This window comes from Mustelus asterias, chromosome 2 (assembly GCF_964213995.1).
Source record: "Mustelus asterias chromosome 2, sMusAst1.hap1.1, whole genome shotgun sequence".
Taxonomy (NCBI): Eukaryota; Metazoa; Chordata; class Chondrichthyes; order Carcharhiniformes; family Triakidae; genus Mustelus; species Mustelus asterias.
This window is the reverse complement of record NC_135802.1, coordinates 85582944-85608845: the sequence shown is the minus strand read 5'-3', so window position 1 is coordinate 85608845 and position 25902 is coordinate 85582944. Positions and strand designations below refer to the sequence as shown.

General features: G+C 41.5%; 1 protein-coding gene across 1 annotated transcript in view; it reads left to right on the top strand.

The window, feature by feature from the left end:
* Positions 1–25902, top strand: part of vwde (von Willebrand factor D and EGF domains) — a 252680-nt gene that overhangs the window by 57279 nt on the left and 169499 nt on the right. The window contains exons 2-5 of the mRNA XM_078238337.1: positions 13898–14082; positions 15737–15968; positions 18766–18781; positions 18848–18853. Coding sequence (XP_078094463.1) covers positions 13898–14082; positions 15737–15968; positions 18766–18781; positions 18848–18853 — 439 coding nt within the window. The remainder of the gene's footprint in view (positions 1–13897; positions 14083–15736; positions 15969–18765; positions 18782–18847; positions 18854–25902) is intronic.

Sequence of the window (25902 nt, the reverse complement as noted above, 5' to 3'; positions counted from 1 at the left end):
TCACTCTGGAGAAATGCGTTTGCAAGCCCTACATTAATTTTCGTAACTGCCAAATAAATTTTAATGTCATCTGCATATTTTTAAACTGTAGTATGCTGAATCTCGTCATTAATATAAGCCACAAATAAAAGGGGCCTGTGGTAGCATGCCCTTTTAAGGGGCAAGCTTTGGATGGGTCATGTGACCCATTTGGCCAATCAGGTAGGAATACGTGAATCCTGGAACTGAGTGCTGGTTTTCCTTGCAGTTAGAAGTCGGGAGTCCTGGAGTATGGTAGCCTTTACATCGCTCTGTACATAGTTACTTACCTTAATAAACCATTCATTTGTTAATCTACTGGTCACCTCTCATTACAAGATACTACATTTGGCAGTGAGGATGAATTGTAGTGCTTTCCTACTTCTGTAGGAATCATGTGAAACCCTTTTTGAAAAAAACTCATTCAGCAGTCTGAGAGTGTCAAAATGCCCCCTTTTGAGAAACTAGACCCATTCGATCCTAACATAGAGCAGTGGATGCAATATGGCAAACACCTGAGCTATTTTTTAAAGGCCAGTGAAACAGGGGTAAAGAGAATCTTATTAACAGCCTGTGGGGCTCCTTCATACAGCCCAACAAGGAATCTGACTTCTCCAGATGCCCCCGACGCCAAAACTTTCAAGGAGCTTGTGGAATTACGATGTTATCACTTAAAGCCCTCGGTGATCATGCAGCGATACAATTTAATTCGATGACAAGCACCCCAGGGGAGTGATAGCGGCATTTGTGGCATGCCTAAGACAAATGGTTGAAGAGTGCAAGTTTGGGTTTGCATTCAACAACATGTTGAGAGACAGGCTAGTCTGTGGTGTTAACAACATGACTATACAAAATAAATTATTAGCAGAGACAGAGATTACTTTAAAGAAAGCATTGGAGGTCATCAAGGCTATAGAAAGTGCCAAAAGGGGGATGATGGAGCACAGAGCGTGCAAGCAGGTGAGGTCTACTAAGTTTGGTGGGAAGCCACTGGTGGTGGAGGGAGGAGGGCGCAGAAAATAATGAGCAAAGAGGTTTGGACCAAAAGAGAGTGCAGAAGTATCGGGAGTTTCGTCCACAGACCAGGAGCTATGAAGAGTACTAGCGTTGTGCAGGAGATCACCCCCATGAGAGATGTAAATTCAGAGAAGCTACATATTATGCCTGCATTATGAGCGAATGCAAGACTAAGCAGAGACTACTATGGGCCAGCAAAAATAAAACATTCCCCCTTCAGTACACAGTGTTGAGAATAACCCTGAAAACTATTCTGAAATCTACTGCGGGCAAGATGGCCCCAATTAAAATTGTGTTGATGGTAAATGGTCAGCCACTCAGAATGGAGGTGGACATAGGTGTAGGAGAATAAACGTATTGTTATTTCCAAAGAGGGGTTTTGGCCAGCCTAGCAACATATATTGGGGAAGCCTTAAGGATCCTAGGAACAACAACAATGCCCATAAGCTACTGGCATCAATCAGCTCAACTGGCCCTGATAATATGGGGCCAAGGGCCAAGTTTGATGGGCTGAGATTGGCGTCGCCAAACTAGATTCGATTAGCTAGAAATCTTCAAAATCAATTATGGAAACTACCATGATGTCTTAAAAATATACCAGGAGGTGTTCTAAGATGAGTGAGGTAAGATGCAGGGCCTAAAAGCAAAACTTTACGTGAACCCCGAGGCCAGGCTAAAGTTTTACAGAGGCAGACCTGTACCCTATAACCTTACATGAGAATATTAAGTCTGAACTTGAGCTGGAAGAACTCGGCTTCATCAAGCCTGTACTGTTTTCAGAGTGGCAGCTCCCATCATACCAGTGGTTAAACCAGATAGAACGATTAGGATATGCGGGAATTACAAATTAACCATCAATACCAAAAATTGAAGATTTATACGCAAATTAGCAGGAGGATTAACTTGTACTAAATTTGATATGAGCCTTGCCTATCAACAGTTAGAGTTAGACAAGGCATCTAGTGAATTTGTTACAATAAATACCAACAAATGCTTATACCAGTATACTCTGCTACTCTTTGGAGTCTCATTGGCGTGTACAATTTTCCAGCGCACGATGCATAGCTCACTATAGGACCTTCTGAAGGTGGTTGCCTATCTAGATAATATATTGATTGCAGGAACATCCAAACCTGGCAAATTTTGAAGAAGTTTTAAAGAGATATTTAAAAGGGCCGGATTGAGGCTGATAAGGGAGAAATGTACATTCCAGGCTCATGAAGTAATGTGCTTAGGTTTCAGAGTAGCTGCATTTGGGCAGCACCCGATGGAAGAAAAGTTAAAAGCAATTAAGCACCGGTCCCCAGAAATGTATCGGAATTAAAATCATTTTTAGGCATGGTGAAGTATTTTGGGCGATTTATTCCTAATCTTGCTACAATGTTGGCATCCCTTCACACACTGCTCGAGAAGTACCAGAAGTTGCATTGGAAAGAGCATCAGAAAGAGGCCTTTGAACAGGTTAAACTGGCATCACAGCCATCCAGTCTCTTAGTTCATTTTGACCCTTCAAAAGAGTTAATTATTACCTGCGACATGTCTCTTTACGGAATCAAAGCGGTTTTATCGCGTAAGATGGAAGATGGTGCAGAGAAAGGCCCATCGCCTTTCTATAGAAAGTGCCAAAAGGGGGATGATGGAGCACAGAGCGTGCAAGCAGGTGAGGTCTACCAAGTTTGGTGGGAAGCCAAATCGAAAGGCCCATGTCTCGAAGACTCTGACCGATGCTGCAAAAAGTTTACTCTCAAATTGAAAAAGAGAGACTAGCTTTCATCTTCAGAGTGAAGATATTCCATCAGTACATTTATGGACAGCATTTTGTAATAGTCACCGACCACAAACCCCTATTGTGCCTAGTTAAGGAAGATAAAGCCATTCCTCCTATAGCTTCAGCAAGGATCCAACTCTGGCTCTATTGCTAGCAGTCTACGAATATAATTGTCAATATAGGCCAAGCACACACATTTCAAATGTGGAAGTTTTGAACAGCCTTCCCCTGTCCAAAAGTATACCACCTCATTGGTACTACAGGAACTTGTTCTTTCTTTAAACTGTCTTGATACATTGCCCAGAGTGACAGGTCAAATTTTGGACTCAGAAAGATCCAATTTTATTATCTTGAGTTAGACATATGGTCCTCCACTGCTGGCATTATGACAGGTCTGAGCAATTAAGGCCCTTTCAGATAGGAAAGACAAATTAAGTTGTGAGGACAGCATATTATTATGGGGCCAAGGATAGTGGTTCCCACTCCTGCTTGAAGGTTATTGTTACAGGAGTTACATTGTGCCCATCCTGGAGTGATTTTGATTTGATTTACTATTGTCACATGTAATAGTACACAGTGAAAAGTATTGTTTCTTGCATGCTATACAGACAGAGCATACCGTACATAGAGAAGGAAAGGGTGCAGAATGTGGTGTCATAGTCATTGCTAGGGTGTAGAGAAATATCAATTCAATACACAGTAGATCCATTCAAAAGTCTGATGGCAGCAGGGAAGAAGATGTTTTTGAGTCGGTTAGTACGTGACCGTAGACTTTTGTGTGAGAAAGATGAAGATGCTTGCACGTAGTTGTGTGGTTACCAGGATAGATACCAACGTTGAAAATCTGGTTAAACAATGTGACCAATGTCAAATGTAGCAAAATTGATGTCTGCGGTCTTAATGTACCCTTGGGAGTGGCCAGGTCAATTTTGGGGACCTTGTTTCTGCTTATAATAGATGTGTCCTCCAAATGGTTGGACACACACAAAATGAAGTCCATGACCTCATCAGCAATGGTCGAGAAATTGCGATAGACGTTCGACACCCACGGGTTTGCCCGAGGTTCTGGTATTTGATAATAGGACTATTTTCGCTAGTGAAGAATTCTAGCATTTCATGAGAGCCAACGGTGTTCAACATATTCAAACTGCACCCTACCACCCAGCTTCAAATGGACTGGCTGAGAGATCTGTCCAAATATTCAAAACTGCCATGAAGAAACAGTCATCAGTCTCTCTACAAACCAAACTGTCTCCTGATTGCCTAGAGAACAACACCCCATGTCTCCACAGATGTTACAGCTGCTAGTTACTAATGATATGGAGATGCCGGCGTTGGACTGGGATAAGCACAGTAAGAAGTCTCACAACACCAGGTTAAAGTCCGACAGGTTTATTTGGCAGCACTAGGTTTCAGAATCTCAGGCTCCTTCATCAGGTGAGTTACTAATGAGCAGACGTATTAGAACAAGGTTGGATCTCATATTTCAGAATTTGGTGGGGCGGTGGAGGCAAAACAGAATGCTCAGAAGGAGCATGCCGACTCAACAGAAACCGGGAAGGGCATTTGACGTCGATAACAAATTATGGTGCTGGTCCAAATTGGGTCCCTGGAATGGTCATGACCAGAATAGGCCCAGTGTCGTATGAAATAGTTGTCCAAGGAAAAAAGATAAAGAAACACCTTGACCATTTGAGATGGAGAGAGTCACACACACAACCAGTGGGGCAGCCACCCCTAGTATGCCTGTTTGTGTTATTGCTCCAGATGAAGGTAATGCAGCAGCAAGGTTTCCTGAGGAAGAGCCAAGTAATGTTCCAGTGGGAACTAGAGAAGTTACCTGCACTGACGTACCTTTGCAAGTAGAGAGTCAACCCATTCAGGTTCAAACCAAAGTTACTCCGACTGCTGGAACACCTGCTAGTGAATTATGATGCTCCCAAAAGATCAGGAAGACCCCAGACTAACTTACCTTCTAAGGGATGAAACCAAACTGGTTGCCCCCAATAAAATCATGCTCCTTCCAAAATGGTCCAGCTGGTCTGTACAACACAAGATTTTCCAATGTGGCAAGTCAAATTAACCAACCAATAATTCTCAGCATCCTTTCTGCTCCCTTTTTTAAAAAATAGATACAGCAAGAGTAGTTTTTCATTCTTTGTGTTTCTCCAACTTTCAAACAGCATCAAAAGAGCAGACAAAGCAGGTGCAATGATACAAGTCCCCCTCTTCAGAACATAAGATATCTTATCTTGTCCATGAGAGGCAAAATTCTTGCATCTGAATAGCCTTCACTAAAGCCCATTTGGAGTAAAGTTTATCATTTCCAATCGGTCAACTGTAAATTGAGGGGCAATTGAGACTTGATCTAAATTTTCAACCGTGCAGACTGTTGAATAAAAATCACTAATTACCTCAGCACATTGTTGGGGAGTATCAGTGACTCCCCCAATTACTGGATTAAATAGTGGGACAGGAAGGTTTTTAATTTTGTGTTTGGCCTTCACATAGTTCCAGAATGGTTTACTGTCCCCACTTTCTGCAACCGTATGTTCAAACTTCAGCACCGTTTGTCACACTACAGATTTGAGATTGTTACAGATCTATTACAACTTGGCTAACTGCTGCTGTTTCTTTGCTTCTCATACTTGCTCTGTTTCCCAGGGTATTTTAATTTGTAACGCCATTTTTTATGTTGGAACATTTTTTCTAAGAGCCACACGAATCACTGAAGAATATTGTGTCCAGATAGAATAAATTGCATCGCACAAGAGAACTGCAGTCTGATCTTTCTCTTGCAAAGGTTCCTGAAAATAATCCCAATCACCATTCACATGGTAAATTTTGAAAATGTAACACTTTTTTGCCTTAACTCCAAGTTAAGGTCAGTCAGTACGATGTTGTGATTTGAGTCTCCAAACGGTTCAAGGATTTCAATCGGAACAAGAAGAGCCAGGTCAAAAATGAAACACAAATCTAATGCAGCATCTCCGAGTTGTTTGATTGACATGCTGTGTAAATCCACCATCAAGAATTGCATCCATAAGATCATCATCATTGTGATCTCCACTGAAAGGCGTCCCAGTCAATAGCAGGTAGATTAAAATCACCCACAACTATTGCAAAATCTGTTTTCTGATCACTCAAATAAATTCTGCAATGTAATATCACTTCCTTGTGTTGAATTAAGCAATCGGTAAACTGCTCCTACTGTTCATAGGATCATACAGCATAGGAGAGGCCCATCGAGTCCGCACTGACACATTAGAAACACCTGAACTCACACCTAATCCCATCTGTTAGCACTTGGTCCATAGCCCTCAATGTTATGACATGCCACATGCTTTTTAAAGGACTTGAGGCAACCCGTCTCTGCCACCCTCCCAGGCAGCGCATTCCAGACTGTCACCACCCTCTGGGTAGTTTTTCCTCCCATCCCCCCCAAACCTCCTGCCCCTCATCTTGAACTTGTGTCCCCTCGTGACTGACTCTTCAACTAAGGGGCACAGCTGCTCCTTATCCACTCTATCCATGTCCCTCATAATCTTGTACCGCTTGATCAGGTCGCACCTCAGTCTTCTCTGCTCCAATGAAAACAACCCAAATCTATCCAACCTCTTCATAGCTTAAATGTTCCACCCCAAGCAGCATCCTGGTGAATTTCCTCTGTAGCCCCTCCAGTGCAATCACATCCCTCCCATATGCCTTTTTCGCCACCCTACTAACATGCCCTTCCGCCTTTAGAGATACGTGGGCAAACATGCCAAGGCCCTTTTGTTCCACAGAACTTGCTAGTGTCCTACTATTCACTGAATAATCATGATACTATTAGGAAGAGTAACAGCTATCCAAATTGAATCTTCAAATCAAATAAGACAATGAGGTAAAATCCTTTCTAAGCCACTCCTTAAAAGATATCTTTTTGACCAAGCTTCTGATCATCTGAACTAATATCTTCTTAAGTAGGAGATATTAAGTTGGTGTTATGTTTTTTCCAATGTTCCATTGAATTGTCTTAGGATGTTTTAATACATTGAAGAAGCAACATAAATATGAGTTCTTGTTACTGTTGCTCCAAACTGGCTACTCCCATCATTGGGTGGAAGGATTTGGCCAGGAATTCCTTCAAATGATCTGTGAAATCCCATCCCAGAACAATGACAGCAGCCTGCCTACCTACCTTGTCCCAAAGCATGTGCATCATCTAGTCTGAAATGTGTATTGAATTAGTCTGCCAAAGAACTAACAGTAACCTAATTTAACCCTATTTATAGTCTCTCTAGCAAACAAAAACCCAATAAGTAATCCACCATGGACAAAAGTACTTCCGTTTTCTCACACAAATAGTATCCACTCGAGCAGAAAACCAGAGCACACAATTAAATATTATGATGCTCATGATTTGAAAGGTGTCATGAAGCCAGTATTTTAATGTATGTTTTTTCCTTGTTTGTATAGGAGTCTCTGAAGAGCTGGCTGCAACTCCTAACACCTCGAGGAAGCCAGAATCTTGCAGCACTCATTCGTATTCCACTTCTTGCGAGTACCTGTACATGTATCTCTGGAGATTTGGATAGGCAGTTTGAAAAGGGAGCACAGATGAAGCACTAAGAATGTGTGAACAGTAACTTGGGGGAGGCGGCAGGGGGGGGTAATAGAAACAGATGTCTTTCCTTACTTGCAGCACTCTAAGAATTGGATGTCATTGGACCGACATATAAAAGAGTATTAGCCTTACCCATTGGTATTTGAGTCTGTCTAGAGCATCCTGCTAGATTTGGGGGCAGTTGCAGAAGAACTCAAAACCTCTAAAACACAATTGTGTGCTTTGCATAGCAGCTACTTACCACTGTTGTAGTGGTATCTCTGATGGATGTCCTTGCTGCTTGTTAAGGAGGGCAACTGGAAATCCAAACCTTTCAGCTTTTAGTATTCCCAGGGTAGAATCCGTCATGAAAAAAATGCTCTCCACAAGCAAGGATTCTTTTGTGTACCAATTGGGAAGGCGGAGAGTTGGAGATGAAAGGGGAGTAGTGAGGAGGTTGGGTAAGTGTGTCCAATTGTAACAAAAGAAATGGAAGAAAAATTGAAGTGCATTGGAAACACAATAGAGAAGGTGGTCGAAACTGCGCACTATGAACACAGTCTTTGAGCCATGATAGTGTCTTCAGCAGCTATTTCTAAAACAAAGACCTATAAGCCAGAAAGTTCACCATTAGCCATTCATTATTCTCATCACACAGCAGAGAAGGATTATGAGATTTGTGGCAACATTTAGTTCCTGATGTACTCTTCCATCCAGAATGTGATCCTGTGTATTATCCAATGAGCGATATGTGAGAGTGGACATTCACCCAGCAGGTGTAGTCCTTTCAGGCTATTTTTTGTAATTAAACTTTTAGATGCGAGTTGCATATCTGATGACTCTTCCTTGCAGATGTAAAATTGTTGAAATAGATGTTTCACAGTCACCTTAACCTTGGCTCTAAGGTTTTCATTCTACATGTTTTGAGCACAAACGTTTCTTAGAGGTCAAGAGGCTTTATTCTCTGTCTGTTGAATTAGTAAGCCAGGATAGTTATACAAAACTGTGCGTGGGTGGTTTTACTTTGCATATAGCAAATATTGTAATGCTGTTCACAGAAAACTTTTTCGTTTCCATCTGTTTCTACATTGAATAATTCCTCCATAAAAGGTTTAAGAGGAATCTTGAAGATTTCCTACACCAAGCATTCCTTTCCAAGGATTTTCAAATTATCTCTTTACATTATACGTTTTTATACGCAATAATTCATTATTTCTTGGATTGCTTGAAGAAATCAATATAAAAACCCATTTGAGATTAAAAATAAGTCCAGAAATGCTTATAGTAAAATACTATTTTTTGATCTTTACTAATTTTGTGAATAAGTTTTCATATTACCTGTTTGCACTGCAGTGTGTTAATGGAATTGCAGCAGCCTTTGTAGCCTACTTCCATTAGTTTCTTTCATCTCACATTAAATATTAAAAACCCTCATGTCAGATCTCATGAGCTGCTCCATAATTCACATAGATTACTTTTGAACTGGTACCATTATAAACCGGCGTGCCTGATAGTTTGCGCATATTTACCATGCTGTAATACGAATTAATTGTCAAAGAAATGGAATTCTATTCCAAACAGTATCTTGGAAAATGTAGTGAAACTAGAATGTACATATTATTTCCATTATCATGTTCCATGAGAGTTACATGTTCATTATTAGCTTAAAAGACTTTTATGTGCCTCTAAGTATAATTGACAGCCAAACAGATAATCAGATTATCCACAGTGATTGAATTTTATTTTAAAACCATATATTGCGATATAAGCACTGCTTATTTTAAATTGAATCTTATGTGAGCTGTATTGTATTGGTTCAGCAAATAACCGACAAACCCTTAAGAGGGTTTCTGTAAATAAAACCTGTCAAAAGAACCAGCTGTAACAAAGTTATATAAATAACTTAGGACAGTATTAATACACAACTTAAAAAATGTTGTACAAAAGCAATGAAGAAATAAAGGTCAACAGGTATTGCACTGAAAATGCAAGATGAAGTTTTGCATTATTTGTGGTGTGCATGATTTTATTACAATATTAGTGAATCCCCCATGGCAAAATGCTGATGGTGAGCCTAAGGATATACTATTCAATATTAGAACATTACAGGCTGTAACCTCCGAGCTCCAGGACATTATAACAGGGAGCACCTCAAAGATCTGCTAGGGACCCTGGAACTCTACCCCTATTCCCCTCCACCCCATTCCCCAAAGTTCCCAGATAGGGTTTACATAACAATTGTTTGGGAAGGGAAAACCTCCCTTGGACAATTGCCCTGCATTGCAAACCATCCAAAAATGTGATTTAAATTGCAAACTTTGGATGGTTCCATCTGTGTTACATCAATAGATGCCCAGATAAAGCTAGAAGGATTGCAACCACTTCTAACCTCTGTGTTACTATTGTACAGACTTGCACTGACCTCCCCATAGGATTTCCATTATCCTCCAACTGAACCCCTAGGTGACTTCCCCAATCCCCTTAATCACCACCCAGGGCACCCCACCTACCCCGAACCCGCCCCCCCAAAACGCAGGATGACCCAACCCACAGGATTCCACCCCCCCCCCCCCCCCCCCCCCACACACCTCACCCCTCCCCAAGGATTCTCCCTCTGGGATTTCCCGCTCCCCGCCACTCCCCCCACCAAACTCTCCCACGGCCCGACCCAGCCTGACATCTCCTGGAGTTTGTCCCACCCCTGACCAAACCCCTTCCCAGGACCAGACCCGAGTGCCGTCCTCGTGTATGGATAGCGGAAGAGTTCCAAGTGGGAGGTAATTGTAACCTAGCCCAACTGAAGAGACTGATTTGTTTGCCTGTTTTACCCTCCATTCAGTTTTACTTGGCATTATAGTTAAAATTAATACCCTGTGGCAAATAAATCATTAGGATACAGTACTGGTCATTTTGCTGGCATCATACTCATTGATGTCAATCAGTCCTTCTCACCAGAGATTTTGCGCACACATAATGAAACTGGAACACTGTTTATTACTTAGCTTATTGCCACCTTGTTATCTACCGCACAAAGTCTGCAGGCCACTGTAGGCTCTGTTTCCCCCACTTCGCAAACACTCCTGAGCCCATTCGCTGGCCTCTGAATTCATAAATCTTTCTGTTCCCCGTGAAGAGCAAACTACTGGGACATAAATGAAGCCTGCAGCTCACTGGCATTGTCATAATATGCCAAGTGAATCCACATCACTAGATTCAGACAATAGCCAATTTCCAGGCTACATAGTCCACAGAATTTTAATGCCTACAAACTTGATCTGAAACATGAGCTTTGATTTGAAACTATTGGGAGAACCTTTTCTGAACTGTATTGCTAAGAAAGGATTCTGTATGTAATTTGTAGCAGCTTTAGATAGAGAAACCTTGTGCTTTCCTTTCAACCAAGCCTGTGATCTCTCAAACTAGTTTTGATCTAAGGTGGTTGGAGAAGAATTTACTGATTTTTCCCAACCCTCTGCCAATTCCCTCCACCCTCACCCCTTTGGATTGCCAGCAGTTTTATCTTTCTTTGCCTCTGCCAGGAAATTGCATGGCTTTGCATAGATAGGGACTTGTATGTATTTTGTATGTATAAGGCCTCACCTGAAACATTGGAGAGGAAAGCTTTTTAACCTCTTGTCTAGCATAAGTTGTCCATGCTTTGCTACTGTAAAGGAGCATACTGAGAACACAAGCTTAGTATACATGGAGCTTTGTATTTTTGATTAGCTTCTTGTTGGCCCGCACTTGACTATTCAACTTTGACATGACTGTTGTGGCATTAACAATCCTGGTACTGATTTCAGCATCAAGGGATAGTGTTGCTGGTAATTATTGATCCAAGTTATCAATGTTGATGGAAGGTGGATTTCTACATCCTGGCCATAACTTTGGTCTTCCTGGCACTGATCATCAATTCAAATTTCTTGCAGGCCCAGGAGAACTGATCTGCAAACTGCTGCAAGTGAAATTCAGTATGGGATGCCAGCGTGGTGTCATCAACAAACAGCAACTCATGAACTAGGACAATGCACACTTTGGTCTTGGCTGAACAGCTTGCTGTCAGCTCTGGCATGCAGGTCAACACCCCCCATATGAGTCACTAAAAGAAGATTACAACCACTTCTAACAATAGCAGCATGGAGAAAAATATACCAAAGAAAATTGGTGCCAGGGCACAGTCCTGTTTTACATAAAAAGCAAGAGAATAACTAAGGAAACAGTCGGGCCAATTAAAACTAAAAAGTTAACTTGTGTATGGAGACACAGATGTGGGCATGGTTCTTAAATTCTCACAAAAGAGAAGTGCAAGGCAGACATTGTAGTTAAGAATGGGGAGTGTAAAATATTGGTTGGGATAGAGGAAATATCAGTGTTTAGCATCTTTGAAAGTGAATAAATCTCAAAGGTGGATTCAATTTAACCTAAGCCACTATGTGCAACGAGGGAAGAAATAGTGAAGACTCTGACCATTAAGTTCCAGTCCCCTTTGGGTAGAAGTGAGGTATTAAAGGGTTGTTGGACTGCCTGTTGGAGGAAGGGATTGCCTGAGTAATTCGGTAAGTTGGCCTAAACTCGGTTGTGGGCAAACTATTTTAAAAATAAATTCTGAAAGGCACTATGAATCTTAATTTTAGAAAGGCATAGATTAATCAAGGACAATGATCATGGTTTTGTTAAGGGAAGGTCATGTCTGACTAACTTAATTGAATTTTTTGAGGAGGTAACAAGTAGGGTTGATGTGGTCTACATGGATTTTAACAAGATTTTTGACAACACTTCCCATGGCAGACTTGTCAGACAATTACAAGCTAATAGGATAAGAAGGGAGGTGGCAAGTTAGATCCAGATCAGTGGCAGGAAGAAAAGGAAATGGTCGGCAAGTGTTTATGCCTTTGTAAGGCTGTTCCAGTGGGTTCTGTGGCTGTTCTCAGTACTCTGTCCCTTGCTTTTTGTGCTATATGTCAATAACTTAAGACTTAAGTTTGCAGATGACACAAAAATTGCTTGCACGTTTGATATTGAGGAAGTAAGCTGTAGCTTACAGGAAGATATCAGTGAACTTTTCAGTTGGGCACAAGGTGAGAAATCAATCTGGAGAAGTGTGAGGTAATTTGGGGAAAGCAAACAAGACAAGGGAGTACACAATAAATTGTATAAAGCTGAGTGCAGAGGAACAGAGCGACCTTGGAATGTCAGCAGATTTCTAAACAGGAGAGTAGATAAGATGGTTAAAAAGGCATATGGAATACTTTATTGACCGTGACATTAGATACAAGAGCAAGAAGGTAATGCTAGTAAAAGACATTAATTAGTCCACAGATCGAGTACTCCATACAATTCTGGTTGTGATATTAAAGAAAGAATGTAATCGTATTACAGACAGTGCAGAGGAGATTTATGAGGATATTGCCAAGAATGGAGGATTTTAGCTGTAAGAAAATATTGGATTAGCTGGGGTTGTTTCTGTGGAACAGTAAAGGTTAAAGAGACATTTAGGGTGAGATTCTCTGGCCCGACAGTCACGTGTTTCTCCACGGCGGGAGGTGGTGTGCCATTCGCTGGCAGCGGGATTCTCTGATCTCGCCGCTGTCAATGGGATTTCCCATTGAAGCCAGCCCACACCACTGGAAAGCCCATGAGCGGGGGTACGCTGCTGGTGGGACCAGAGAACCCTGCTGCCAGCTAACAGCCAGAGAATCTCATCCTTAATTGAACTGTATAAAAGTGAGTGGTCTAAATAGACTGGATAGGAAGGACCTATTTTTGTTAGGAGAAAGGTCAATAAGCAGAATATGTAGATTTAAAGGAAGGATTGGAAGGATTAGCGAGGAGTTGTGGATTAACTTCTACCAGAGGATGTTGGAGATCTGGAAGTCACTGCCCGAGTGGATGATAGAGAGAAAAATCCTCAATGCTTTTTAAAATACTTGGATTTGCATTGAAGTATCACAGCCTATAGGGCTATGCATTAGAAGCTGGAGAGTGTAATGAGGCTGGATGGCTTTTTTCGACTGGCATATACAATCAGCCGGATGGCTTCCTCTTGCACAATAAATGTTTCTATGCTTCTGTGTATCTAATTACTTTCAATCATTCAAAAATTTAAAATACAGAACTTCAACTGTTATTGAGCAGAACATACTTTGCTTTGAAATTGAGTTTGAGGTTTGATATTGTTTTCTGAAATCCGATTGATTTGAGTTTACATTGGAGAAATCAGTTCCAAGATTAAATATCAAATGGAGACATTTTAGTTCAGCAACAGAAACTATAACAGAAATGCACTGTTAGAATTAAGATATCAGGAGCTCTAAAGCCGATTGTTCCAAATATGGGATCAATTGCAGCTAACAGTGCTTCCCGGTGTATACATTTCCAAATAAATATGTTTACCCATGTGATTGGCAAATTATAACATTGATAAATTTAATTGTTGAATATATGAAACGCAGTAACTACTTGGATAATTACAATGAACCGCGACTATTTCTTTTTCTGTTATCTAACAGCCCCTGAATGCTACCCTGGTGGCCACCAGCTCCTTCAGAACCCCTACAGAAGTGTGGACTTTGATTCACTCCGACTGCAACAGTCAGCAATTCAGGAGTTAATATGTGATCACTCTTTAACACCAGGATGGTATCGCTTTCAGATCTTTGATAAACCAGCAGAAATGCCAACAAAATGTGTGGAGGTATACAGTGTTTCAAAATGATCATATCATACGTCATGCCATGAACAACAGAGATGTGTCAATTTTCACATAACAAAACTGTTCCATTGGATGGAAAGATACAATGCACAACAGCTCCAGTCCAGTAGTGCTAAGTTTATAAAAACATGATGAAAAGTATCTGAAATTAAAATGATTCTTGCTAAGTTCTGGCTCATAGTAAACTAGAAGGACTCGGTTTTGATGCAAGTTGAAACCTTTTAGGTCTGAGGTGAAGAGAAATTTCTTTACCCAGCGAGTGATGAATCTGTGGAATTCACTACCACAGGAAATAGTTGAGGCGAAAATGTTGTCTGATTTCAAGAAGGAATTAGATATAGCTCTTGGGACTAAAGGGATCAAGGGATATGGGGGAGGAAGGTGACATCAGAGTATTGAATTTAATGATGAGCCATGGTCATAATGAATGGCAGAGCAAGTTCGAAGGGCCAAGTGGCCTACTCCTGCTTCTATTTTTTATGTATGTTTCTAGTCACTCTGTTCTGAGTTAGTTAATTTTATTTGGTAAAGCTGTGCAGCATCCCAGAAGTGCTTTCAGTAACCATGGGTGCAGGAGGGAAATGTTCACTTACTCCTAATTCTTATCTCGTAACCCCTTTTGAAAGTTAGTAGCTTTTTACAGAAGTTTCAAAGAGACATGGAAGGTTTTACCTTTTACCTTTGGAGCAATACCCGAAATGAGAGACAACTTTCAGTTCTCCAGATTTGGTGAAAAGATAATGATTGGGATTTTACTGCCTCACTCGGGCGAGACCGGAAATTCTGACTTGAGGTCAATGGAGATTTCTGTTGTTGGACCCTCACCTGCCCCAATTCTGTGGCGGGTGAGGTGGTAGAGTTCTGGCCAATTTTTTTTTTCAATCTTTCCAAAGTAGCAATGTCTTATATTTCACTTAGCTAAGCTGTAAAATTTCAACTTTGGAAGCTTTTCAACTGCAAAAAACTAAAACATATTTACAAAGCACCCCTTAGGACAAAAGCACATGCTAGCCAGCAGGTTGTTTTTACTTTAATATAGTTGCATTGTTTTGTATACCAACTATTACGAATATTACTTGCACTCAAGAAATTTATCACATTTTCATAATCCAAGCCGAATAATCTCATCAAATTTTAAAATGTTCCATAGTCAGGAGATTTGATCTGAAATTTAAATACTCACTTTTGGAGTTGTAAAGCATTGGCTCATTAAATGTTTACGTTTAGGAAAGCCTATAACAGCTGAATCTGAGAGCACTTTTTCCTAGCGTATTTTCACTAAGTACAATTTTATGAATTACATAAGTTAGTATGTTCCCTGCTGAATTGATAGTATGAGATTGAACGAATGCTGTGCAGTCTTTAGATATATCCTTTAAGGGATGTTGGAAACAAAATACACAAAACATCAAAAATGTATATGGGACCATTTTTTGATGAAGAAATCACTGCAGAGTAAAATCTAACAGAAAAACAAATTAGTTTTCAGCTCTTAACAGCCTATATGAGGCAGTCCCTAACTATGTTATATCAAAATTACAGCTCCATTTTATTTGCAAAGCAGTTGAAATAATTGTGGTTAAATATAGTAGTTGTTTGTTGCTTTCCCTTTAATCTTTCATATTTCCTTCCTTAGATGAACCACTGTGGTACTCAGGCCCCTGTCTGGCTGTCTTTGAGAGAGACTGAATCTCTGCCACAAGCTGGAGAAGTTAAGCATTTGACGGCCTGTGCAACATGGCAATTTTTTTTCAGCACAACAAAGGACTGCTGTCTTTTCCGAATTCCAGTCAGTGTACGAAACTGTGGTGACTTTTTTCTGTACCTACTACAACCTACACAGGGATGCATGGGATATTGTGCAGAAGGTAGGTTTGGGTCAACACAAAATTGTATCCCACTAATGTAAATAAGTGACCCCAGGAGCATTTATTAATTAAAATTTCACAATGAAATATTACTAGAAATTTTCAATGCATAAATTTTTCTATCTATTTATTGTAATGCAGTATTTCATTTAACATTGTGAAGTTGACATACTTCCTTAGGTTCTATAGATTGATTGCATACTTGTACAGTAAGTATTTTTTAATCTGCGTTTTTGCAGTGAGTTGAGGTAATTCCTTGGTCAATTTGAAATGGAGGATTTAGGGGTTGCTGGGCAATACTTTTAGACTGTATAATCTCTGTGGGTAGTTTGGTCAGCATTGGGCTGCTAGGGCATCCTTGTTCTGCAAGGAAATTACGACTTCTAACTCACCGTAGCTAAGGTTTCCCTCTAAGTCACTCACCATCCTACTTGGAAATAAATCACCTGCCATTCTTTCACTATCACTGGTTCAAAATCCTGGAATTTCCCCCGCTAACAGCACTGTGGGTATCAACAAGTTCCATCCCACCATCGGACTCGCCATGGACTGCTCTCCGGGGTCGGTTGCATTTTTGGGCATGCACATCTCCATTGGGGACGGTCGCCTCGGCGCCTCACTGTGCCGCGGGCCCGTGGATAACCTCACGATGCTCCACTTCTCCAGCTTCCACCCTAAACACGTTAAAAAGGCCATCCCCTGCGGACAGGCCCTCCGTATACGCGGGGTCTGCTCGGATGGGGAGGATCACGGCGGATGCCTCCAGACGCTGAAGGATGCCCTCATAAGAACGGGATATGGCGCTCGACTCATCGATCGACAGTTCCGGCGCGCCGCAGCAAAAAACCGCGCCGACCTCCACAGAAGACGGGCACGGGACACGGTGGACAGAGTACCCTTCGTCGTCCAGTACTTCCCCGGAGCGGAGGGGCTGCGGCGTGTCATTGATGAAGACGAACATCTCGCCGGGGCCGTCCCCACACCCCCACTTCTTGCCTTCAAACAACCGCACAACCTCAAACAGACCATTGTCCGCAGCAAGCTGCCCGGCCTTCGGGAGCGCGGTGGCCGCGGCACCGTGCGACCCTGCCACAGCAACCTCTTCAAGACGTGCCAGATCATCGACACGGATGCCATCATCTCACGTGAGAACACCATCTACCAGGTACACGGTGCCTGCTCTTGCAACTTGGCCAGCGTTGTCTGCCTGATGCGCTGCGGGAAATGATGTCCCGAGGCATGGTACATTGGGGAGACCATGCAGACGCTACGACAACGGATGAGTGAACACCGCTCGACAATCACCAGGCAAGACTGTTCTCTTCCTGTGGGGGAGCACTTCAGCGGTCACAGGCATTCAGTCTCTGATCTTCGGGTAAGCATTCTCCAAGGCGGCCTTCACGACACACGACAGCGCAGAGTCGCTGAGCAGAAACTGATAGCCAAGTTCCGCACACATGAGGACGGCCTAAACCGGGATCTTGGGGTTCATGTCACACTATCGGTAACCCCCACAGCTTGCCTCCTAGACTTGCAGAATCTCACTGGCTGTCCTGTCTGGAGACAATACACATTTCTTTAACCTGTGCCTAATGCTCCCTCCACTCATATTATCTGTATCTTTAAGACTTGATTAGCTGTAAAGATTCGCATTCTAATCAGTATTCTGTAAATTGATTTTGTGTCTCTGTGTGCCTTGTTTGGGAGCAGATATCCACTCCATCTGACGAAGGAGCAGGGCTCCGAAAGTGAATGGCATTTGCTACCAAATAAACCTGTTGGACTTTAACCTAGTGGTGTTAAAACTCTTACTGGGTGAACCTATACCTCAGGGACTGCAGAGATTCAAAAAGGCAGCTCACCACCACCTTCTGTAGGGCAACTAGGGATGGGCAACAAATGCTGGCCTAGCCAAAATGCCCACATCCCATAAATGAATAAAAAAAAGTAGTTTATTGAAATAACAGAAGTTGCACAAACACTTATGATAGGAGACCAACTGTATTTTTGGCAATGGCCAATAGAATGTCCATTCTGAAAAGAAGTATTCACTTAGCAAACATAAATATTCCGGGAAAATTACAGTGGAGATGAAATTGTTCTTGCCAGTAGTGTAAACAGGCTCCTGGTCAATTGTCAGCCCATTATGCATCCTTTCTAATTGTCTTTTTCATTTTGATTTCAAAATTGGTCGTTGTGTAAAATGCATTTGCACAACTGGTGAAGACTTGTTTTACCTCCGTTAAATCAAAAAGTGATTCAAAGGAAAATAGGTTAAATTTTAATGTGTGGAATACTGGAATCAGCATCCGAGCAGGGGAGGGTCTGAAACCTGCTCAGGCAAATAAGAGCTATCTAATAATAAATCTACCATCTGTGTAACACAGATGGATTGTTTCAGCCAGAATTTCAACTTCTACTGCAATTGAAGTTGAGACATCAGCTGTGAGATGCTGGTTTGGTCCATAGAGTTCTAATTAAGTTGATCAACTTCCATGCTGGAAAGGATTTGCACAGAACTTCAGGTTCTGTGCAAAACCCTGTGCCAAGTTCGCCAAATACTTCTATGTTCCTGGACTGAGACCTCCGCCGTCTGGCAGACCCAATACACCAAACGTTTCAGAGTCCATAGCTATCAACTTGTTTCTCTAGGCCACCTGTCAAAGTCTTCATGTTAGTCCTCTATAGCAGAACTCATTTGTGACATCACCCTCCAGCTGCAGCCTACACATGCTAACTGTCTCACCCTATACAGATTCCTTCTCAAAGCTGCCTTCTAAAGTATTTGAGTTGATAGCTATAAGTGAGAGCAAGTGATGCTGTTTCTTTCTCATCACAGGCTTTCTGCTCTGACACCACCTTCTCTTCTGCTTGGTCAGGTTGCAGTAATTCTCTATCTGAAAGGAGAAACAGACTAGGGTAGGGTTGAGGTGAGGGGAATTGGGGAAAGCAAGAGGTGCATTCTTACCCTATCTGCAGCTTGTAAATCAGAAGGCATTTTAAGGTAGATGTGGGATGTGAGAAGGCATTTTATATACGAGCATGCTATCTTTAAAGGTTCCACTGCCATTACTGGCCATGGCCTCAAGTTTGTTCGTGTGGTTCAATGTATTCTGGTGTTGTGGCTGTCACCATTGAGTAGCTGGCAATGAGTACAAACTGTGAGCAATGACTGCAGTGCTATTTATGGGAGGATGAGGTGAAGGATTTGAAATTATGTTTGAGCCCTGATTGCTGGAGATTCTTTGGAAGCATTATGTGCTGTGCCATGTAAGTGTTATCATTCAGTGTTCTTCTTGTTCACACTTTTTTCCATAACCTGATTTAGAACATGCCGTAGCCAGAATGCACCTCCCCTTTAAAAGGTTCAGGCTGGCTTTACATAGTGCAGATTAGTTTTAAATGATGCTAGCCCCTAATGATTTTACTCAGGCGTGTAACCATTTAATAACGTAGCTTGTACTGGCTGCATGCAACCATCATTTAAATGAACAAGCAGCACAAACTTTGCATGGATTTTAGTATATTTCCCAGCTGCTGTAGAACCTCTGTATTTTTATTTCTTTGAAATCAATGACATGAAAATCTGGTAGGTTTCAGAACAGGAAAAGGATAAGCACTGTAAGGGAAGAATTGCCAAAAAAGAAGTATGTATGAGGATTGGGAGCATCTCAGAATTTAGCAAAGAAGCTTATCAAAAAAGGGAGAATATAATATGAAAGTGAACTAGTGAAAGAACATAAAATTGGACTGTAAATAGGTATATAAAAGGAAAAAGATTAACAAGGACAAATGTAGGTCCATTATAGGCAAAGGCAGAATAATTTTTAATGGAGAATAGGGTAATAGCAAAGAAGCTAAGTAACTACTTTGTTTCTGTCTTCATGGAGAAAGATACAAGAAATCTCCCAGGATTAGAGATCTAAGGAGTGAGAACTGAAGGAAATTAGTTAAAAAAATTATTGGAAAAATTAATGGGATTGACAATTTCAAATTCCCAGGACCCGATGTACATCCCAGAGTGTTGAAAGTGGCGGCTGTAGAGATAATGGATGCATTGGTGATCTATAGATTCTGGGATGGTGCCTGCAGGTTGAAAGGTAGCAAGTATAACCCCATTGTTTACAAAAGGTGGGAGATAGAAAGTGGGGAATTACAAACTTATTAGCCTGACGTCAGTGGTAGGGAAAATACAAGAATCCATTATAAAGGATATAATATATAACTGGACACTTAGAAAATAATGATCTGATTATGCAGAGTCAACATGGATTTATGGAAGAGGGGAATCAGATTTGACAAACCTGTTGGAGTTTTTGTGGATGTTACTAGCAGAATAGAAATCAGTGGATGTGTTGTATTTGGATTTTCAGAAGGTTTTCAATAAGGTCTCACATAGGAGGTTAGTAAACAAAACTAGAGCACATGGAATAGGAGATAATATTCTGGCATGGATTGAGGATTGGTTAATGGACAGAAAACAGACTGTAGAAATAAATGGGTCATTCTCAAGTTGGCGAGCTGTGACTAGTATAGTACTGCAAGGATTAGTACTTGGGCCCCAGCTTTTCACAATCTATTTTATTAACTTTGAAGTGGGGACCAAATGTAATTATTTCAAGTTGCAGATTACACCAAACTAGTTGGGAATGTGAGTTGTGAGGAGGATGCAAAGAGGCTTCAAGGAGATTTGGACAGGCTAAGTGAGTGGGCAGGAACATGGCAGAATGAATATAATGCGATTGTGAAGTTACCCACTTTGGTGGAAGGAACAGAGATGCAGAGTATTTCTTAAATGATGAGAGATTTGATAGTGCTGTCCGAAAGGACCTGCGTGTGCTTGTTGGTAAGTCACTGAATGCAGATGCAGTAAAGAGTAGGATGGCAAATGTATGTTGGCCTTTATCGCAAAAGGATTTTACTAAAGGAGTGAAGATGCCTTGCTTCAATTGTATAGAACCTTGATTAGACTGCACCTGGGCTATGTGTACAGTTTTGGTCCCTTTACCTAAGGAAGGATATGTTTGCCATGGAGGGAATGCAGTGGATGAACCAGATGAACAAAGGACAAAATAGCACAGAAACAGGCCCTTTGGCCCACCAAGCCTGCACTGACATCTGACACCTTTCTAAGCTAAAGACTTTAGCCTCTATGTGATCGGGCGGCACGATAGCACAGTCGTTAGCACTGCTGCTTCACAGCTCCAGGGTTCCGGGTTCGATTCCCGGCTCGGGTCACTGTGTGGAGTTTGCACATTCTCCTCGTGTCTGCGTGGGTTTCCTCCGGGTGCTCCGGTTTCCTCCCACAGTCCAAAGATGTGCGGGTTAGGTGGATTGGCCAGGTTAAAATAAATTGCCCCTTAGAGTCCTGGGATGTGTAGGTTAGAGGGATTAGCGGGTAAAATATGTGGGGGTAGGGTCTGGGTGGGATTGTGGTCGGTGCAGACTCGATGGGCCGAATGGCCTCCTTCTGCACTGTAGGGTTTCTATGATCTATGTATCCCTCTATTCCCTGAATATTCATGTATCTATCAAGATACCTCTTAAACATTGCTATTGCACCTGCTTATGCCACCTCCTCAGGCAATGTATTCCAGGCACTTACCACCGTCTGTGTTTTAAAAAAAAAACCTGCCTTTTGCATCCCCTTTAAACTTTAACCTATGTCCCCTAGTAATTGACATTTCTAACCTGAATAAAGCTCTGACTATTCATTTTAACCATGCCTCTCATAATTTGTAAACTTCTATCAGTTCGCCCCTCAGCCTCCGAAGTTCAAGTGAAAACAACCAAGTTTGTCCAACCTCTCCTCATAGCTAATACCCTCCAAACCAAGCAGCTTCTTAGTAAACCTTTTCTGTACCCTTCCAAAGCCTCCAAGTCCTTCTGATAGTGTGGCGACCAGAACTGTACACAAGTATGGTCTAAATAAAGTTCTAAATATCTATGTAGGGTCTGTTCATTTCTTAGAATAGACATATGCAGCACTGGTCTGAAGTTGAACTTCTTTTATTGAGTATCATTTAAAATTAACACATTAGAAAGCTAAAAAGACTGATTTAATGGAGAGAGGGACCAGCAGAAGCTAGTCCTAATACAAACTCAATCCAAACCTTGCACAGAACTGAACTGAACAGATAACTGTTACTACAATATATGAATTCTTATCTATATGTGTGCCCAGCTCTTTCAATAACAATCTCCAACCTTGGAAAAAACAATTGGCAGCTGTGTGGCCATGAAAGCTTTGTTTAGTCGTTTCTGCTAACATTGTATTTTCAATTGCAGTCAATTTCTAAGCTTATCCCAGAATTCCCAGCTGAGTTTTAAAATGTGGCCAAGTTAGTTTTAAAGTTTAGCATAGTTAGTTACACAGGCAGAAATACCTTAAAATCAAGTATTTTAACTGAAGCAAACCATACAAAGGATCCCACAATCTGCAACATGATTTGCCTATTTTTATGATCTATGCCCCGACTGATGGAGGCAAGCATGGCATACGACTTCTTGACCACCTTATCCCTTTGTGCTGCCACTTTCAGAGAACTGTGGACCTGTACGCCTAGATTCCTCTATGTTAATGCTTCTAAGGGTTCTATCATTTACTCCAATACTTCACTGTTGTATTAAACCTTCCAAAATGCTTCACCTCACAATTGTCCGGATTAATTCCCATCTGCCATTTCTCCACCCAAGTCTCCACTCTTTCTATATTCTGCTCTATCCATTGGTAATCCTCCTCATTATCTGCAGCTCCCCCAATCTTTCTGTCATCTGCAAACTTACTAATCAGACCACCTACATTTTCTTCCAAGAGATTTATATATATTAAAAACAATAGAGGTTCCAGCACTGCTCCCTGTGGAACACCACTAATCACAGGTCTCCAGTCAGAAAAACGCCCTTCCACCGCTACGCTGTCTTCTATGACCAAACTAGTTCTCTATCCATCTTACCAGCTCACCGCAGGTGACTTCACCTTTTGTATCAACCTGCCATGAGGGACCTTGTCAAATGCCTTGCTAATGTCCATGTAGACAGGATCCACTGCCTGCCCTCATCAATCATCTTTGTCATTTCCTCAAAAAACTCAATCAAGTTTGTGACACACGACCTCCCTCACACAAAGCCATGCTACCTATCACTAATAAGTCCATATTTTTCCAAATGTGATAAATCCTGTCCCGAAGAATCTTGTCCAATAATTTCCCTACCACTGATGTAAGACTCCTGTAATTTCCCAGATTATCCCGTTGCTCCTCTTAAACAAAGGAACAAAATTGCCTATTCTCCAGTCCTCTGGGACCTCTCCTGTGACTAAAGAGGAGACAAAGATTTCCTCCCTCGCCATTTTGGGATAGATCCCACCATGCCCTGGGGACCTGTCTACCTTGATGCTTTTCAAAACAGCCAGCACCTTTTTTTATATTGACATGCTCTAGAATATCAACATATCCCTCCCTGGACTCACCATCCACTATGTCCTTCTCCTTTGTGAATGCTGATGCAAAGTATTTGTTAAGGACCTCACCCACTTCCTCCGGCTCCACACACAACTTCCCTCCTTTTTCCTTGAGCGGACCGACCCTCTTGCTCTTTGGATCCTTGGGATTCATCTTTAGAATGGTAGGACTGTCCTATGTGGACAGATTGAGGAGAACTAGGTCTGCATTCTCAACAGTTTCGAAGAATGAGAGGTGATTTCATTGAAACTTGATGCAGAAATGATGTTTCCCCTGGCTGAAGGTGGTTTAGAACCAGAGGACACAGTCTCAGAATAAGGAGTAAACCATTTAAGAAGAGGTGATGAGGAATCCATTCACTCAGGGTTGTGAATCTTTGGATCTTCTCTACCCCAGAGGGCATTGAAGTCAGTCATTGAGTATGTTCAAAACAGAGATTGATAGAACTCTGAATGTTAGTGACAGCAAGAGATATTTTTTAATTCATTCGTGGGACATGGGAGTCGCTGGCTGGCCAGCATTTATTGCCCATCCCTAGTTACCCAGGGGCACTTGAGACTCAACCACATTGCTGTGGCTCTAGAGTCACGTGTAGGCCAGACCAAGCAAGTACGGGTGATTTTCTTCCCTAAAGGACATTAGTGAATCAGATGGAGTTTTCTGTGTCCAATAAAATGCTGCTCTTCCAGCTTCCACCGGGATTCACTGGAGTAGGCCAAGGACTGACATGTGGGCATGAGAGCAAGGTGCTGAGTTAAAATGGCACACAACAGGAAGGTTGGTATCATGCTTGCGGAATGAGCAATGGTGTTCCGCAAGTGGTCACCCAGTCTGCATTTAGTCTCCCTTATGTAGGGGAGACTGCATTGGGAATAATTAAAAATTGACTGCATTGAAAATTGCAATGTCTCTTTGTCTGTCTGTTTAACAGGTTTAAGGGACTAATGGCCTACTCCTACATTCTTCTATTTCTACCCCCATTATATCCTTAGATCCCGTATTTTGTCATACTATTTAAGATTCCATTGCATTTTTCAGTGTTAAATGTTGAAATGTTTAATTTTTTTATTTTAAATTTTCGCAGGTGGATAGCTGATTAAAAATTGTCTCTCTCCAATGTGCTTTCAACATTTGTGTCATCGACATGTACCAATTCAGTACATGCACTTAACAGATCATAAAATCCTTTGCTTTTAGACTGTTGAGAGGACAAGTCAACTATTGTGTAAATATGGTATCACAGTGTGGCAGGTTTAGTGTCTTCTATGACTACACATGCTTTTCATCAAGTACAAGCATATAATGAAAGGGGAGGTGTATGTTTACAACAAAACCCAAGACAATTTGATCATTATGTTGGGAAGCTTTGTTTTGATGGTGAAGTGTATCTGCCAAAATTACAAACAAATGTACAGTGATTTTAATTTCAGTAGCAGAACCACACTTCACAAGACGAATATAAGCTTCATACTACCTGAGTCACTGCCCTGGCAAAAATGCTAGATAATAAAATTTATTCTTCTGTAGATGGTGATTTGAAAACCATTGAGCAGCAGAACAATTAATCAAATGAAGCATCATGCATTTTTTATGTTGGAATTATTACCAATAAGACCAATACTAATTCCAAGACTAACTCCAATTCGTTTGGTATTAAATGATAATTGATGCCACTGTGGTACTTTCAGATATTTAGCATGTTTGACTTTTTTCTTTTTCCTTTCCTATATAATGTTCAGAAATTACAGTTCAGTTTTTATAGTCAACATACACAGCTGTCAGCTGTGCAATGCTTTAAAAAAAGTTTGTTTTGAGTGAATCATTTAAATAGTGGCTGAAAACCAACCACTGAATTCCCAGGAAAACTCACGGAATATGACCTCCCTGTCAGACGAACTCTTCTGTCATTCAATCTTCCCTGTCTTCCACCCTATCATAGATCTTTGTCCTTAAGGTACAGCCCTGGTCTATTCAGTAAGTACAGGACCACATTTGATCCCTTAATATCTTATCTCCATGCTTGCTCGATGTGAGCGCATGTAGATACCCAGTCTACAAGACACAAGTCAGAAATGTGATCGCGCATTCACCATTTGCCTGGATGAGTGAGGCTCCTACATTACTGAAGATGTTTGATATCTTCCAGTAAGAAGCAGTTGTATGATTGGGACATCCATCACCTTAAACATTCACTTCTTCCACCATTGATGCACAATAGCAGCAATGTGTACTTTGTACAAGATGCACTGCAGCCAACTCACCAACAGCACCCTCAAACCCACAATCTCCCATCGCTGGCTGTATCTCAATTTGAGGATGAAATCTGCTCAAGATCACATGTTCTTAGTGTGACTGACCAGGCCGATTCACAACCCAGAGATCTTTGAGAACATGGGGCAGGATGTCCCATGAGATAGTGAGATCAGGAGTACAAGATTTGCTTTCTTTTCTTTGTTTCCCCTGCTGCTGCT